Source organism: Taeniopygia guttata, chromosome 1 (genome assembly GCF_048771995.1).
Source record: "Taeniopygia guttata chromosome 1, bTaeGut7.mat, whole genome shotgun sequence".
Classification (NCBI taxonomy): Eukaryota; Metazoa; Chordata; class Aves; order Passeriformes; family Estrildidae; genus Taeniopygia; species Taeniopygia guttata.
Window position 1 is genome coordinate 26,135,744 of NC_133024.1, and position 18,450 is coordinate 26,154,193.

General features: G+C 43.2%; 1 protein-coding gene across 3 annotated transcripts; it reads right to left on the bottom strand.

Annotated features, from left to right (window-relative positions):
• Window positions 1-1,782: 1,782 nt before the first annotated feature.
• On the bottom strand, window positions 1,783-18,441 carry TNFRSF1A (TNF receptor superfamily member 1A). 3 transcript variants are annotated; one of them, XM_002187692.6, is made up of 10 exons: window positions 18,256-18,440; window positions 8,837-9,038; window positions 8,381-8,509; window positions 7,928-8,074; window positions 5,978-6,059; window positions 5,585-5,652; window positions 5,249-5,371; window positions 4,879-4,916; window positions 3,945-4,104; window positions 1,783-3,365 (listed from the first exon to the last, which is right to left on the bottom strand). In XM_002187692.6, exons 1-10 carry the CDS (start codon window positions 18,292-18,294, stop codon window positions 3,064-3,066), a joined length of 1,290 nt encoding a protein of 429 aa, XP_002187728.4. In that variant the 5' UTR covers window positions 18,295-18,440; the 3' UTR covers window positions 1,783-3,063. The 3 variants fall into 3 exon arrangements, with proteins under 3 accessions (XP_002187728.4, XP_030122308.4, XP_072781712.1); XM_030266448.4 differs by lacking the exon at window positions 18,256-18,440 and adding an exon at window positions 17,390-17,633; XM_072925611.1 differs by lacking the exon at window positions 7,928-8,074 and having other exon boundaries at window positions 18,256-18,441.
• Window positions 18,442-18,450: the final 9 nt, after the last annotated feature.

Consider the following 18,450-nt stretch of genomic DNA (forward strand, 5'->3'; position numbering starts at 1 on the left):
CACTTCAGCATTAGATACTCAATGAGTAATGAAGACAAATAAATGAAATTACATAAACAGTTGTGTTGTTCTGGTGGCCGTTCTGTCCATGCAGCAGCATGAGGAGCCTCCCCTCCCATCGTCACATGTATTCCCCACCCAAGTCACCTTTGTTATTTTTCGAACACACATAAATTATATATGTTCCTTTTCCGGGTTAAGTAAAGGTGGCCCATCCACCTTGGACAAGTCCGGTGAATTGGTCCAAATCAGATGTTAATTGATGCATTATGAAATAATAAAATTCTGTCCCTACTCACTATCAGCTACCTAACTGGCTTGTGGCTGCCTTACATCCCTAGCTGTCGTCTATTTTATTAAAACAGAACAATATAAAAAAGAACAGTATGCAATAATACAAAAATAACAACAATATAAAATCCAAAACAAGAAGTAAATAAACTAAGCACCTAACCTGAATTACATAATTTTCTGGCCCTACTGGCAAACATATGTACAATGTCCACAGATGAAAAGCGCGCAACTGTGGAAAAAGTCTCTGCAATTTTCACTTGCCTCGATTTGGAGAGGCCAAGCTCAGTCAAAAGTTCAAAGTTACTTGGTGCCATTTCCCTCGCGCTCCTAAGGGAAAACCCACAAAAACAACATCCTTTGCGTTGGTGAGATTTCTTACTTCAGTTTCCAGGTGTTTGTACTTGTTCACTTTCTCTGCAGCGGCTTCCTCCAGCAATGATTTGGCTGCTTCGTATCATACTGTCACATCCACGACAAGTGCACAGGCATCCTTCGCAAATATCAGATCAGGTTTGTATAGTTCCTTGTTGGAATCCCTTATGTGCGGTTCCTTGAACACTACCCTTGAAGGAGTCTTCAGCATTCTCAGAAACAGCTCATAGCCATGGATTTCTGTAAAATGCCTGCATGAAGCCACTGGCAACCAAACATTGGCCTGGGGCCTGCTGCTTGTGGCTCATCTTGTGCCACAGGCTTTGCAACATGTGGATTTCAAATGATGTATTGAACAGTTTGAGATGGGGAAAAAAACCCAAGGCTTCCACGTGCCTGGAAAAGATTTCTGAGAATTTCCCCACTTCAAGCACTTTCAATATACAGCATGTACTTCTAATAAGTATCATACTGTTGTACTTGTTGAACATAAATTATGAAAGAAAATATGTATTACAGTGGGCTTTGTACTACTTCCGATTTAAAAAAAAAAAATACCAACAACAATATCATCCTCAATTAAAGTAGGATGTAGGCATAGAAAAACAAAGTCTCAAACTGGGAATTAAAACTGACATCAGTTCCTCACTTTGTCACTGATGGTCAGGAACTTCCATGTTTCACGTAGGAAACTTTCAAGTAGAATAGGAGTAGTCCTTCCTTATTTAACATGGTGCTCTAGTTCCTCAGACAAAAACATGTAAGATTAACGTTAAAGTATAACCTATTATTATCCTATTATTTACAGATAAATCCAAATGACTCATTGTATGTTGCTTAAAAATTCACTCTAAATGTGTTGGTATTCATATTCTTGAATATCTAAGAAGACCTGCAAGTGGATTTCATTTAGGTCCTACTTCCTGCCTTCAGCTAGCTTCTTGTAATGTGAGGTCAACTAAGTTTTGCATACCAAAATACATAAAACTTGGGTAAAAAAAAAAAATACACAAGACCACCAAGCCATCCACTCTTGACACTTCTGTAAATTATTCCCCGTTCTCTGCCCCCAGCCACAGTCACAGAAAAGAAGCTGATATGAGCAAAACCACAACATAGGTAAAAATATTCACTTTAATTCAGAACATTTAGTGTATTTACAATATAAATTTCCTCTCTGGTCAAGGGATTAGAGACTGAAAAAACCCATTTACAAACATGTGGCAACCTGCACCTGGTGCAGGCTAATTGAATTTTTCTACATCTGGTTCTCCCAGGGTAATTCTAGGGAGAAAGTGATGGGGAGAGCTTGGAGATGGTACCAAATGGCTCCCACAGCAATCACAGAATGCAGTCCAGGAAGTAGTGTGAAGTTACTCAGCAGTTGCTAAAATATCTATACAGTCCCATTTGCAGTTAGATTCATCGAATCTTCCATATGTAGATAAGCAGGTAGACACAAGCCTACCAGCCTGTGTGCAAGCACAGATTTGCAGAGGTGCTCAGGCTACCTGTGTTCACACATAGATACCACCTCACCCAGGCAGATGCACACACTCCTTGCCACCCTGCACTTGGACAAACACACAGGCAGGTGTTTTGTTAATGCTAATTTACATGGTTTCTAGATACAGGGAAAAAAAAAAAAAAAAAAAAAAAAAACAACTTTGAGGAAAAAAGCCCCAGCCCTTTCGTCTGACTCACCGGCTTGGAATCCTTACTCCTCTGGAACCTGAGGGACACGGTGTGGAAAGGATGATGTTCTCCTGTTTCTTGCAGAGAGAACCAGTTCTGAATCTCCAGGAGTCTTTTGCTACAGTGATAGCTACTAGTCGCTACTGGTTGACACCGAGAGAGGGCAATCCTCTCCTGCTCCCAGAAACAGGCACATCCTCCCACCACTTCCTCTGAGTCAGATTTAGCAATCAAAAGGCTGCAATATGAGCCACTTCAACTGGTTGATCTCGCAGGACAATAAATCTGCAAGAAGTGAGTGAGTACTTTAACATCCGAAGAATCAGCTTAACGAAAGTACCCTACAAGTTTACCCACCACACGTTGGGTGGAGCACCTGTTTCAGCAACAACTTGTCCATAGAAGCTGATCTACAATCAAGTCATTCAGAGCTACTATTTGCACCTGGGTCAGAGTTCACACACCACTTCCTTTATGAGGTGCTTCCCCACCTAGGGAAAGGAGGTGTTGCAGAGGTCTGCTGTGGCTTAAAGGTTGAACTACATGGTGGTTAAGAAGCAAACCTCAGCCTTTCTCCAGCATAACCTGCTGCTGTCTCCAACAAAACCAGCTGACAAGTGTTACAAAGATGGGGAGATACAGGGAAAGAAAGAGAGCTATGATCCCCTCTTAAGATTCAAAGGCAGCTAAAGCAGAAATAGATTAAAGATGGTTGTGGAGGCTGCAAGGTTGAGGAGAGTTCTGGTTTAGCAAAGCTTCTTGAACAGCGTCACTGCAGCCACTGAGCTCCATCTGGTTGAGAACACGGCTGATGTGCTCCAGAGTGGCAGCATGGCCCGTCTGCAGTTTCCACAGGCGGAGCATTTCATACTGGGCGTCTCGCAGGCGCCGGTGCTCCAGCTCTATTCGCTCCAGGTCGTAGTCACTCAGGCCCAGGCGCCGCACAAACTCCTTCCACCGCGACGGCGGCACGTGGTCCACCACAGCGTACAGAACAGCAGGGTCTGTGAACACAGAGGGGAAACCCTGAGAAGCAAGATTCTTCAGCCTCAGGGAGAATGTCAGTAATCCAGGGCTGGAGGTTGCCTTGGAATCTTGCACTGCCCCCTCTCGATCAAGTCTCCTCCAGTTCTCCAGAGTAATCACACAGACTCATGTGAAGTCCAGACTTGCTCTTATCCTTCAAAATGTAATGGGAATGTTTCCATATGCTCTTGTATAAGGTTATGAGCAAAGACAAGAACATTTGCTTAGGGCCTTTCTGCCATACATGCTTGAAAAAGAATGAATTATTGAAATTATTCTGGCCCATTATCCCAGAGGCATTAAGACTGACAGCATGTCAACACATAAGACAATAGACTTTGCTGGTAGGGAAAAGGGACAATAGAAAGGCCTTGCACAGATATTTAGCATATACAGACTCACAGGCTCTGGGCATGCTTTCTACTGTGCTGTGCATGGGTACCCATCCAGGTCACATACACTGGGTAAGGTCTGTCCAGCATACTTCCAGATGCATCTGCGTAATTAGGTTCCTGTTTGACTGGGGAAGGAGAGAAGGATGGAGGAGTTTCACTTACTGTCTGGAAGCTGTGTCTTCCTGGCAGGTCTGACACAGTCTGGTAACTCATGTGAACTCTGAGGCGGAGGTATAGATGATAGGGCTGCATTTAATGGCAATTCTGTTTCCTTCTGGGACTCAGGAATAAGGGTGGAAATTTTATTTCTTTTTTTCTCAATCTGAAAGACACATTACATAGTCCAGAATCACCCACAGCAGCACAATACATCTGTCTCCTGCAAGTAACCACTAGTTTTATATGCTAAAATTTATCCAAGATAGGTGGGGAATGGGTGTTGAGATTTTAATTCTTCCTACATGCCTTGTTTCATCAGAGTACATCAAACATTTCTTTCCAGCAGAACCCAAAGAGTTTAACTTTCTTTTGGCACCATAAAACAGTAGTCCAGAAAAAAGTATTTCCTTACAAAATCAAGTAAGGCTGGTACCCAAAATCACCACCATTCTAGAAGCTCCACATGCCACCTTTCCCATCAACTTCTTCTGTAAGGCTGTGGAAACCCCACTTCAGCTGCTGCCTGGGCCTTCTTATTTGCAGAATTACCTTGGACCTGAGAGAATACTGTGAAGCAGCACTGAGAGGCTTGTGGAGTCAAGCTCTGAAGTGAAATTAATTAAATCCTCCAAGCTTGAGGTACACAGAGAGAAAAGGGGATTAAGGACCAACTATCCAAAATGCATCCAGGAAAAAAAAAAAAGGACAGAAAAAAAAAGGCCAGGAGTTTTAAAAGCATCCTCTAGAAGAGAGGAAGTAAGGTGTTACTGGCTCCACCCTCTACAGGAAAAGACTTCTGAGTTAAACAACCCTATTACTAAGTTCACTTGAAAATACAAGGCCTGAAAACAGCCCTTGGGGATAAATATTACTCCAGATCCCAGGCTAACATATTTGAAAGTGGAAGGTAAGCTCTTATACCCATCATCTTGCTCACCTCTGATACTGGCTCCTTGGGTGTCTGTGGCAAAGAAACTTCAAAGAAAGAAAGAAAAAAGAAAGCAGAAATTATTTTCACTTCCTCTTATCCCAGAGAAAACAGGAAAGCAGCTATTCACAATCCTGCCCTCAAAAATGTTTTAGAGCAAAATACACATCCCAGAAATAAGCTCACATGCACATCCAATCACAGCTATGGGCTTGGATGCAGAACTGCTACAACAGCCTTGGCTATTTAGTTCTTGTGCTACTCTGGCCTTGCAGCAGAGCAGGGTAAGGGGATCCCACTTTGTCCCTCACACACAGAAAACCACACAGAAATCAGTGTCTATCCCAATCAATATGACTGCACGTGCCACTGTACTCACCACAGGAGTAGAAAGATGACACTATCTTATCTTTCTGGACCAGCTTCCCTACTTTACGTGCAACGCAGAGGACGAAGATAACTCCAAATATTGCAACAAGTGTGCCAAGTACAAGGTTTCCATCTGGACAAAAGGAAGAGAGCCAATGCATGAGTGACTAAGAAAAGAAGAGGTAAGTGCTAGAGGAAGAATAGCAAGTGAAGATTTGGAAATGGTAGGGAGAAAAAGGATAGAGGTTTGACAAAGTGGAAAATATAACCCTTTACAAAAGGCATTAAGAGAACAACACCCCACAATGAAAAGATTCCACTGCCCTTCAGTCCCCTAAGCACTCACTCAGCCCAGATGAAGTCGGTGAGGTAGTGACTGGGCTAGGACACAGCAAGCAGTCTTCTCCAGTGCAGCTGAAAGGGCCAATAAGAGAGGTGAGCACACGTGCAATGAAACTTCAGCCATTTCCAACCACCCTAATTAACAGACTAGTCAAGGTGAGCCTGCAAAGCAGAGCAATGGAGTGTGACTAATGACTCTGGGCTCTTAGTGGGCCGATGCCTACATGGAGGAGACTCAGGGTGGCAGAGGTGAAGACCTACTTGCCCCAGAAAGGCAATTAAAATATTTTAAAGTTATGTCTAGATAGTAAGAGTCATATGAAGAATTTCCTCCTGCTGTGGAGCCCCTGCTGTCTCTCCTACTCAGTGGTGGGGCATACAGAGTAAAAAAGCTCACCTGTTACAAGGCTTGCAAATATTATTACGTGACAGGAAGAATTGAGGTTTACACCTGCAAATGGCATCTTTGTTCTTTGAACCTGTAGAGGAAAAAAACAGAAACTGTTGCCATAATCTGGACAAAGAAGAAAACAAAGGGGAAAAAATCCACTCCAAGATGGATGAGAGATTATCCTTTTTTAAGCCTGGAAAACTGCTACTGAAGAAGAGATAAAGGATTTGATATACATATAATAACAGAGTTGTGGGAGGATAAAAGTAATAGAAATAAGGGTGCCACTGTCCTGAAGGTGGGCACCTCTGGAGAGGTTTGGAAAGGGACTATAATTACAGAGCAGCTGGAATTAGTGTATGCACAAAAAGCTGTAAAAGTCACTCAAGTTCAAGCATAACAGGAAGGAGAAATCACATTAGCCAGGGCAAGATAAGGGAGAAGTGGTCCCTGAGCAGCTGGACTGGTGAGGAAGTCCGTTCAGAGCAGGGAGAAATCACTTAAAGTCATGGTACACATAAGCACTCTTCTGTTGTCGTGAGTGGAAGGGGTAAGAAATGAAAGAACTATCACTTCTAAGCAAGTCACAAGAGAGAGCCTGAGTGAAACAGGTGTGGGAAGGAGCAGGGAAGAACAGTGATGGAAGGATATCAAATTGCATGAGAGGAGGAGAAAATGTACTATAACAAGAAGCATGCATTCTGTGGCAAGTGAGGGACAGGAATAAAACAGTTTTACATTAGCCAAAAGGGAAGGAAACTGCTCAAGGACAGTGTGCAATCATGACCCTTGAGGAGGAGAGGCTTAAGCATGGAAACTGTGACAAGATGATTGAGCACTAGAGGGAACACATTCACCAGTGAAACAGCAAACCTCACACTGGGCAGGGTAAGAGATGGGAAAGGGATCAGGAGCAGCACAGTTTGCAAAGAAGAGAGGATAGCTTTAAGACAAGGTAAGATGTGGGAGCAGCTGTACTGGAAGCATGGGCCTGCTGGATAATTAAAGAACAATTACTAAATTACTTATAATTGTGTCTTTGGTACAGATCACGACCAGCTGAATAAGATGTTAAGAGGACACTGTGTGTTCTTGGGCTGGAAGACAGCCACTAAGGAATGAATGTAAGTGCAGATTTGGAAGACCAGTCAGTGTGTGAATGGGCACGGATGTGTGATGTCTTATTCAGCCATACAGTCGGGTCCACCAGTGCAACTTTGTAAAAGAGCTAATCAAGAAAATAAAGTCAGTTTCTGTTGCATCCAATACTGTCTCATGCCTTCTCAGTCATCACATCAAGGGAAGATATTTAAGGGACATGGAAAAAATTAGACTACAGACAGCAGTGTTTGTTTAAGACCTCTGATTCCTGACCTTGGGACAGCTAACACGAGTACTTCTCCCAGACAGTGGCATGATCCCAAGGTAATGCCCAATGCTACTGGGTATAGTTCAGCACTACTAGCAGCTCTTTACTTTAGAACACTGCACAGAACACTGTGGTTGCTCAACAATTGACTGACAAGCACATCAGCTGAGCACAAGGGCTAGAGGTGTTTCATCCATCATACTCAAAGTGCTTCCAGCAGTTGGGAGGGGAAATGCAGTGAGCATCAGGAGAAAGACAACAAGGAAGGCAAGGGGAAACCTGCTATAGAACTTAAAGACCTTGCTTCAGGACATGCAAGGCAGAGGCACCAAAATTAAGTAGAAGTAGCTCCTCACAACAGCCAAAATCAAGAAATGGTTCAAGAACAAAAGAAAGCAGCTATGACAGGAAACAGGGACTGCTGCCAGAGCAGGCAAAATATAGCAGTCTTTCTAGGGAAAGTGGGCAGACAAACCCCAGAGTTGTTCCAAAACTACCATCCTTTCAGTGCAAGGCACTGCAGCATATCAGAAAGTCTACTCTACTACAGTACATCTGCACTGGAGCCATATCCATGCCATACTCACAGCTGGCAATAGTCCCATCAGCACACGAGCTGCAGTTCCTACACTGGAAGTATTCAGAATCAGAATCAATCTGATACTGATTCTTCTGACAGCCACATACAGTATCTTGCTTTGGGGTGCATGGGGTCTCTACTATCTGCTGGAGTGCTGAGGAAAGAAAGGAGAAATTATTAATCCAGCCTCTTCCTTCACCTTCAACTGAGAGCACTGTCATGATCATAGGTATTGTTATCCCCTAATTTTCACAGGAAAAGGCCAGAAATGCCTGCAAACTGTATCTCAGACTGCACTAATTTGGTAACCCTTACTCGTGCTGTCCCCAGTCCATCCCCATACACTGGCTTACCCATTCAACTGCTTACTTTTCCAAGCTCCTTTGCTCACCTTGCCATCCCCTCCAGCCTTCGTACACCCCCGTTTTCCTCAGATCCTGCAGATCTGACAGTAACTCACCTGTACGGCAGCGTTTGCACTGGAAGCATTTGGACATGGTGTTATCAACAGCTGTGAATGTGCCATTGCTGCACGGAAGACAGACAGTTGCCTGGTCAGGCCCATCACAGTCTTTTGCCTTGTAGGTACCTGCAAGAAAATCACTTAACAGAGCTCTGACAGGAAAGCAAATGCATTGTCTTAGGGAGGACAGGAGTCACTGGTTCCTCAAAGAAACCTTGGAGCTGATGCCATAAGGACCAAGTATGCTTCCTCTCACCAGTGTGAATGACACTGACAGCCCATAAGAGGAGAAAAGGAATAAGAATAAATAAAAGGAATAAGAATTTATCTGGGTGGGATAGGTACCAAGCAAAGGGAGAGCTGATTAGCTGTAGGAGAGAGACAGTTTGAGAGTACAGGACTGAGAAATGCCTCTCAGGTGAAAGTCACTACCACTGTATTTATTTTGTGTACCTGCATGACACCTCATGCAGCAGTGGGTCTTTCTGGGGTGTAGGTATTGTCCCAGTTGACAGTGCATCTGTTTCTTTTCTCTCCTCAAAGGGTTAGAGGGGTCTCTTCCATCCAAAGCTACCCGATGGACTTGCAGTCTATATGGCACTGGAGTAATTTCTACAGATTCCTTTGTCAACACACAGACAAATATTAGAATAACCTGTAAATAGAGAAGGAGGGAGGGAGAGGAGAGAAACAAGGTAAGAAAACATTATATCCTCCTGCTGACTGCACCCCTGATTTCAGCACTTAGAATTACATCACGAGTTCAGTTTACTTGGATAATTCTGGTAATGGGACCCTCCACTGGCAAATGTGTCTGGGGAGATGATTTACAAAAATAAATCCCAAAAGCATCTGTGATATTAATATATCTGTATATGACCTCTACAGCGAACTAGTTGTATATAAGCCAAGTATTTTATACATGGAATGCCTTGAAAATGCTACAGCTTGCATAAAAGTTACACAAGAGCAAAAGAAATGCTTTTATTAAGGAAGGCAGTAAGGCTGTCCATTTAGAAACAGTTCCACAGAGGAGAATGAATCCAGTACTTGTAGTTCCACTGAATAAATATACAAGATGAGAAGTTTGGAATAAGATGGCAAAAGAGGATCTCACTGCCTGCTAAGTACAGGAAATCTTCCAAAATGTTTCCTGAACAAGCCAGACCTAGAAACGTGGGAAAGTTAGGTTTTTGATTTCGTCTCGTGTCAAATGTACATTCTTCCTCTTAAACTGCAGCTGTTAACAATCAGCCCATACAGTTCACACAAAATGAGCAGTTTCTTCTTTTTTTAACACTGTTAAGATTTGATTTCTATCTTTCCTTTGAAAGTTACTTGTCATGCCAATCTTAGCAGAAATACTAGGATTGGCATGACTGCCATATGACTGTAAGAGAGGGTGACTTTTTACACCCACACACACAGGAACCAAGGGTTCAAAGCACAGCCTGCACTAATAATGAAGGATGCCGTTCCCTAGACACTGTTTTCAGGACACTATTCCCAGCACTGAAATTGAGAAATATACTGCTTATGTAATGGCCAAAAGGTCTCCACTCTGGTAAGAGGACAGCATAAATGACTCATCTGCAAAAGATCCCGTACCAGAAGGATGGTAACAAGATTGTAGCGTATCACAAGCACAAGTCCTTTGCCTGTTGGCCCTCGGGCATGCATTTCAAACATTCAGATAAAGAAAAAACATACAACAACAAAAAGGTTAAAAAAACCCCAACAAAACAAAACCAGGTCAAAACTTGGTCCAAGTTTTATGAAACTTGAAGTCAGCAAGTTTCTACAGCAAAGATCCATCTCATACCAACCAGTGACTCCTGAAGAATATGAAAGATTTGTTGAAAAACTACGTTATAGTACCATGAAGAAGTCCAGCAACATGATGAAGACTTGACAACCTGCATCCCTTGTCATCCTCTTTTTACACAAGGGATCCTGGCCACACTGTCTGGATATCTATGTGTTGATGCTTCTGAGTATGTTACAGATGTACCAATGAACTCGATGCATCAGATCGTGTGAATGATGAAAATCAATTTTTTTTTTGCAAATAACACTGCCTTGCCAATATAATCTCACACAAAGTCTTACTGCACTACCTTCCCTCTAATTGTAATGTTTTGCCAGCTTGTTTTTTTGAAAGTGTTTTTTTGAAGATGCTCAGCAGTACAAGCACAGCTTCAGAGTTGTTGGGGTTTTTTTCCTTTTTTTGGTTTTTCAACTAAGAGAGTTACAGCAAAACCAAAATAAACCAATAAGGGTAAACCAATTAATTACACCAATTTTGTGGTAGCAAGCTTAGCAAAAGATATGTAGAATGAAATGATTATGACAGCCCTACACTATCCTGTTTCTCTTTCAGAATTAAAGCCTTGGAGGAGAAAGGTACATACCTAAAAGCAACTTAAAACCTCAAGAAGGATGGAGTTTGCAACTCTCACAAAACTAAAATGTTTTTCAGAGAGCTCTGACATATTCAATAGACCAGATGCTAAAAGGGTGAACAGGAAAAAGGAGAACCACATATTTAAATAGATATAATTTCAGACTTCATTAGTTGACCACAGAATAATTGTAAGCACTCCAACAACTCCTCATGGAACTAAAAATTGTTTTAGCAGCTGACACTACAAGATTTATTGCTTGCAGGAAAATGGATAAAAAAATCTTTCACATAGATGGTCTGACACACAGTAACAATAAAAACATTCTGATTTACTGTCACCCTGTTCTTTTAAAAGTTTTAAAGTCCTTTTAAAAGTTTTCTATGCCTTCTGATGTTTATATATTTCTACTAGAGTTTCTCACACACTGTCATGTAAATAATGATTGTTTTACATTCTTCTTTGTGGGAAGAGAAAATTGATAGACTGTTAGTTTAACCAGTGTAGTTGGAGAGGTAGCAATTTCATCCTCCAATCCACTGTCACTTTTAGAATTCAATATATTGAGAAGTCAGAAATAAAACTTGCTTCCTTTTACTCTTTTACATCTTGAGTAAATACGTGAGTTATTTCGTAGTGTGACAATTCACTAGCTAGTGATTAATCCCCTGATATGAGAACATAAACAGTCAACCTGTAAGTCACACAAGTCAGCAGCAGAAAGAAGATAAAAACATCAAAAATTAAGCAAAAAAATACAGAGAAAATTGGTCAGATACACCTTCAAAGCCAAAAGAAAACAGATGTGTTTTTAATTTTTCAGATTAAGTGAAAGCATGTTTGTAAATGCCATCAAAGCAGAGTTAACACATTACAGATTTATGGACCACAATCTGAAGAACAGAGAGTCACACACCACGAGTGACTCACACCCCAATGACTCGTCCATCCAGCAAAATCACTCTCATGATGGAAAAAAACCCCAAAACACCACCATCTTAAGCAGCTCCCCAAGCCATTCAGCAATACACTGATTTATACCAGTGAACAACTTCATCAAATTCAGGTAATACATTAATTGAGAACAGTCTGTTCTGTTTCAGTTGGAAGGCATGTGACTTGTGGTATATGAACTGTAACAACTGTATTACAACATGGACTACAGAGCTGATCAAAATCCTCAGCAAAACCAACCTAAGAGGATATGAAGGTGACCACATGGCAACCACTGGGTAGTGAAAGAGTGACCCAGTGAAGAGTGAGGAGACCCCATCTAATAATGCTTTCTGATCCAGACTGTTGCTTGAGGGATAGGGAGTTTAGATCATAAGGGTCATATTGCCCAGGGATTTCATTGCTTGGGATCTCTCTTTTGAGGCACCTGGCTTAAGTTACTATGTAACACAGTTGATTTGTACCAACAAGTATGTCTGATGGAGATGAGAGCCTGATTTATAAAAATTCTTTAGCAGTTTTCCCCCTCTGGACACATTCCAGGACCTTCAAATCCTTAAATCTGAGGCCCTGAACTGCTGCCGGCACTCCGGGTGAGGCCGCACCAGCGCTGAGCACAGCGGATGATCCCCCCTGTGCCCGGCTGGGCTCTGTGTTTGATGCCCCCAGGACACGGCTCCTGCCCTCTGGGCTGCCTGGGCACACCCTGCTGACCCTCACTGAGCTGCTGCCCCCAGCACCCCCAGGGCCCTCCCTGCAGTTTAGATTTGTGCCCAGAAGTAACTCTGTCCCCATATTCAGGGTCCAGCATTTGGATTTGCTTCGTTTTGTTCCAATAATCATTGCTCAATGCGCCAATTTATCTAGAATAAATGCATTGAACAGAACTGGCCCTGGAATTGAGCCCTGAGGAACACGGCTGATGGTCAGTCGCCAGCCAGATTTTAGTTCAGTTTACCAAGCACTGAAGCCTCAAGTCATTGATAAATGTTTGCCAAAGCAAAGTTTAGAGGTCTTCTGCAAGTGAAATAAGCTGAATTTCCATTGTTAGATGTACAGCACACTTCACTTGCCAAGATAAAATAAACAGTACCCACTAAGCAACTTCACAGAAACAATGTGTATTACCTAAGCCAAGTGATAATTCAAACCACTGATTCACACCTACTCAGTCATTTCAGCCAGCAGGGACTACCCAGGGAAAACAGAGTCAGCAGAAACTCTAGGGTTTACTTATGAAACTGCTGCTGGAATAACCAAAATATGGCAGAATGCTGCTTCCTTAAAACACTCCACAGCTATCTGGGTGACAGCTGTGTTCCCTGCACATTCTCCTCACACATAAGGCAACCCTAGTTCCTTCCCATGGCTCATGCCAGCACTTACTGCCCAGCACTTCACCTACCATGAGAAAAGACACAGCACAAGCTCAAAAGCTCTTTTATGCAACGTTTTGACAGCTGAGAAAGGAGTTAAGAGCCTTTCAACAATTTTCACACTCAAATATTCTTGAATTACTGCCACCACTACAATTTACACACTTGTTCCTGCTTGTTCTCTGCAGGCCATGCACAGAAAACTGAAAGTGAGGTGATATCCCACCAGAGTAAGGCAAAGGAAGAAAGGAAGGGCAAAGATGAAAGTGAGGAGCAGAGCAAGATGCCAGAAAGATGGATGAGAGGGTAGAAACAAGGAATGTTTGAGAGCAGTGTTCTCAGGACAAGGGGACATAAAGCACTGTACCTGAAACAGAGGGACTGCATAGGGAGTGCAGCACGTCAGGGCTGCTCCATATTATCACCTCAGGAGGCTGAGAAATACCAAATTACTCAGCATGAACACAGGTCATTTTGCTATCTTTAATACTGTTGCTTCAATATTACTTGTGAAAACAGTACACCATACTAGTAGTTATAACTATCTATATTGTGTTGTAAATAATTATGAATTAAGTATTTTAGTTTCAGCATTATCATCATCAATGAAATCAGTATTTTATTCATATAAATATATTTAGTCATCCTTAATCTTCATGTACCAAGTTGCACAAAAATTCCATTGTAATAACTTAATCAACCACTTTCTCTAAAAAGGCTTCCACTTTGCAAATTCTATTTAAACTAATGAACTATCAACTACGTGCAAATAAGAGACATTATGAGTCATTCAAGTGTTTCAAAATATTTCGTAACAGCAAGCTACCCTGGCTTAAGAATCCAGCATGATACACGCCCCATGCACAAGTATTTTACACATAAATCATCTGTCAGCCTTTTTAATGATTCATAAAAAATTAGTCAGCTTGAAGGCTTGGATGCAAACCAGTATCTAGCACAGACTAATGAGCTGACAAATAAATCAGAGTACAGGATTTACCCTATGTGCTTTGTCTGGTTCAGCCGTTTCCAAAAGCTCTTTGAGGTTCACATTTGTTTTAGTTTGCAATACAAAGATGAAAGGGAAATCAGAACTTCTGCTTTACACATTGAGAAATGTGCATTAAAGCAACATTTACAGGAAGCTTTTGTCATTGCTCACTAAAATCTGGAAAGGACAACAGAAGGCTACAAGAACTACTGTAGTAAATAATCCTCCATTTCATGAAGATCAGATGAAAGAATGCTGTATTTCAGGCCTTGTCTAAATTCAGGAGACTAGTAATAGATTTGATCCAATGAAGAAAGGCCTTAGAAATCTTAACTTAGAAACCAAATGAAAACTGTGGTTTTCTATAAAGATTGTGGACTTCACATCATAAAATATAAAGTATATAAAGTCAGAAGGCTTTATTTCATATTAGTAAAGATAAAGAAAATAATGGAGAAGGTAGCAGGTGATAACAACTATAAGAAAATTTCTTTGGAAGCTTTCCCTCCGAGGACACTGTGGTGGACAATGTATAAGAGTGCCACGTTCACTGACCCTCAACACCCCAGCACTTTGCCTGCCTGTGTTCAGGGCTGAGTTCCACTGTGCTACTGTACAGCCTCACATCAGAGCCATGGGAAGGCTCGGGGGATCCTTACTTTTCCATCCTGAAATGATTTTCAGCTGGGCATGAACCCTCAGCCCCTGCTCATGCCCTTTGTCAGTGACTCACTAGGTGAATTTTTAAGTCAGGTAATTGTCAAATGCCAAGTCCTACTCATTGGAACAGATATATTCCTGTTTGGTTTAATAAGAAAATGTAGTGACATTGCTTTGAGATGTGCTTTCCACTGTCAGGTTCCTAAGAGCATAACACAAGGATATGTATTAGCAAAGGAAACACTCCAGTAATCCAGGGATTATAGAAGACAACACAAAGCATCTGCCCCAAATACAAACAAAGCTTCTTTGTGATGACTAAAGAAAATGGGTAAGAAAGAGCAAAATGACAATACTGGGTTTACCACAAATAACACTGCTAATGCAGAAAACTGATTATTTAATGAAAAGGGAAAGGCATGCAGACTGACAGGACTGGTTATTTGTGAGAAAAAAATTGCCACGTAAATGTACTTAGCACAGACTCTAATATAAATGTTTAATTTGGCTAGAAGTAGTTAGTTCTAAAAATAAAAATTAAAATTAGATTAATAAGCAGTAAAAGTTCAATTAATCTTATTGGAGAAAACAATCAGAAATGCAATAAAATGCTATGAATTATTAGGAAAGGATTTGAGAGCAAAACCAAGAGTGCTGTTATGACAATATATAAAGGATTGAGTCTTGACTGTATGGTCCCCAGTCTTAAGAATATAAATTAACCCAGATATAATACAAAGAAAAGTAAAAAGGACCGTCACTAGTACAGACTGATTGCCACAAAGGGAATGATAAACTATACCAGTCCATAAAAGAGAAACCTGAGCCGAGGATACTGGAGCAGGCTCAAAGCCATGACTGCCAAAGAGAAGATGAACTGGGATGAGTGTTCTGTCTCCTCTAATACAAGGACAAAGAGGCATCACATAAGAAAAGCAGCAGAGAGGTTCAAAACAAACACAGGGAGGTACTTTTACAGCCAACATGTAGCTCGGGTATGGGACTCCACAAGAGAGTGCTGGCTCTGCCAGAAACCTGTCCTGGTTCAAAAACTGATCACCACACCCATAGCAGAAGGAAAAAAAAAAAAAAAAAACCACAGTCGTGGATCCAAAATATGAAGACGCCATTTCAACTTGGAAATTCCTGAAGTCCCAGCCCATTGGAAGCCAGGAAAGTATTCTTATTTTTCATTGCTGTACACTTGCCCTGTTCCAAAACCCTTGGCAGACCCCTGTGACTGGTCACTACTGGAAACAGGCTGGTGGCCCAACAGCTCTTTCTTACAATGCACTTGGTGGCCTGGTTTTCAATTTTTATATAATGTAGCTTTTAACTTCAAAATGGCAGTTTCTCCCTTTACTTTGAAAAGAAATCAGTGCCAGAAGTACCCTTATGGTTGTCTTTTTTCTTCATAAAACAGAATTTTCTTTAATCAATGAAACTTCCATTATATATACAGTATATTTTTTCTTTTAATGAGACAGAAAACACCCAGGCCTCAGTGAAGATGTATGCAATTTTGTCCACTATAAAAGTTAGAAGTGCATGGGCAAAACACAGAGCACCTGAAAATGAGTTTAAGGACAGGCAGAAAGAGAGAATGCATGGAAACAGGCTATGGAAAATTTTGAAGAATCACAGGAAACATACAAGTAGAGTAGAAGGGAGGCATCAGTGGGCCAAGAAAGGCTATGAGGGCAAACAGGATGATATTTAAAGTAAATGACAGGTGGATGGGCACACAATAGAGTGAGACCTATAATTCTTGGGGGGGGGGGGGGAAGAAGAACATGATTTTATTGAAAATATAAACCTTATCTATAGAGAGTAGCATTATTGACAACTTGTAATGACATGCAAATAGGAAGGGGAAAACATCTTCAAAAAGAAATCCCACTGAAGGACACTTCATCCAGTATCTTATTTAACTGAAGACAATACAATGAATTTGGGGAATCCAATAGGTTTTTCTTTTTTTGCCAGCTGAATGAATAATATCACACATAGTATCCGATTTACACCAAAATCTGTGCACCTCTATTCTTAAGCCGGAAATACACTTTTCAGGTTTGCTAGCTGCTCTGAAACTGCCCATAAGTCAACAGTTTACATGTCCTACCTAGGTCCTAAGATAGTAAGTAATCCACAGCTATAGTCAAGGTACTCCTTCTCCTCAGTTTTAGGTGTGTTGTCCTATAACTGCTAACTTTAAGCCTACTACCAGGGTTTCAAACCTTTCAAGTGGTAAAAAAAAAAAAAAAAAAACAAACCCAAGACCAAATCCAAACCCTTCTGGAAGGTAACTTTGCACACATTGAAACTTTCTGACCACAAATTAAGAACTAAGCCAACATTACAAGTCTAGTGCAGCCAAGTGAAAGTGTGTATTACTAGGATGCTCAAGTATTTAAGGATAAACAGTCTGACTTCGTAACCTCTACAGAATTTATAGCCGTGTCACGATGCTGAGTGACAGCACTCCACTGTCCCAGCTTTACCACACATCTGCTTATACTGGATAGCCATTCACGTCTGGCAATCAGGTTATTCGTAAAACTCTCCGATACCTTTTACAAGTTTTTCTCCCACAAAATCACAACGGGAAGCTTAAAAGTCTTACCCTACGAAGCCCGGGAAGGCTACAGAAGATCTACCGCAGAGCTGAACTTGCTTTTATACAAATCTCGTGGTTTGGGGCGTAGTTACAACCCTCTGATCTTTGTTCAAACGCCCGCAGAGTGGCATTTGTGTGCACCGGCTGCACAGCAAAGCGGGGGCGGCTCATCCCCGGCCCCCGCACAGCGGCGGAGGGAGCGGAGCAGCTCCGATCCCGGCCCGGGCGGCCCCGATCCCGGCCCGGGGCTCGGTGCCCGCACCGCCCCGCGCGTTAACGGCCGCGCCGCGGGCTTCAGGGAATCCGCCACCGTTCCTGTAAGCCCAGACGCCTTTTCACTGAGTCAGGGATAAATCCCGGGAACGGCGCCAGAGAGCTCGGTGCCCAGCGGAGGGCGGGCAGCGGAGGGAGGGAGGCGGCGAGCACAGCGGTGCCGCTGCCCGGCTGCCCCGCGGGCACCCGGCGGATGGCGCGGCTCGGCTGCCGGACCCGCTACCGCCGCTCTTGCCGCTCCGGCGCCGGCACCAGCCTGCCCTGCGACGACGACCGCCCGCCTCGCCCTCCCGCAGACTCCCCGAGCCCTGCCCCTCCGCTGCCCGCCCCGGCATGGGGCTGCCGAGAGGCGAGCCCCAGCCCCCCGGAGAGGGCGAGCAGAAAGCGGGCTATGCGCAGAGCGGCAGCCGTGGGGAGCCCGACGGCGGCCAGGAGGGTCGAAGAGAGCCCGGGCCCGAAAACTCGACGGTGGACACCGCTCTGCGGACCCGCAGCGGGCCGCAGATCCGCGGGACCGGAGCTGTCGCCGGGCGAGGCGGTGTCCCGCCGGCGCACGGCCCCGCTCCGCCGGGAGCGGCGAAGTCCCAGCCGTGACTTACCGTCCGCAGCGAGGTGCGGGGCAGCGCCGGGCTGCGCATGGCTCCGCGGCCCGCTACATCCCCGTGGCAGGGTCTCTCACGCCCAGAGGAAGCCTCCTGAGCCCTACCCAGCGCCGGCCGGAGCAGCGCGAAGAATGACTACCCCGTCTCCAACTTCCTGGCAGCGGCAGCAGGAAAGAGAGCGGCGAGCGGGAG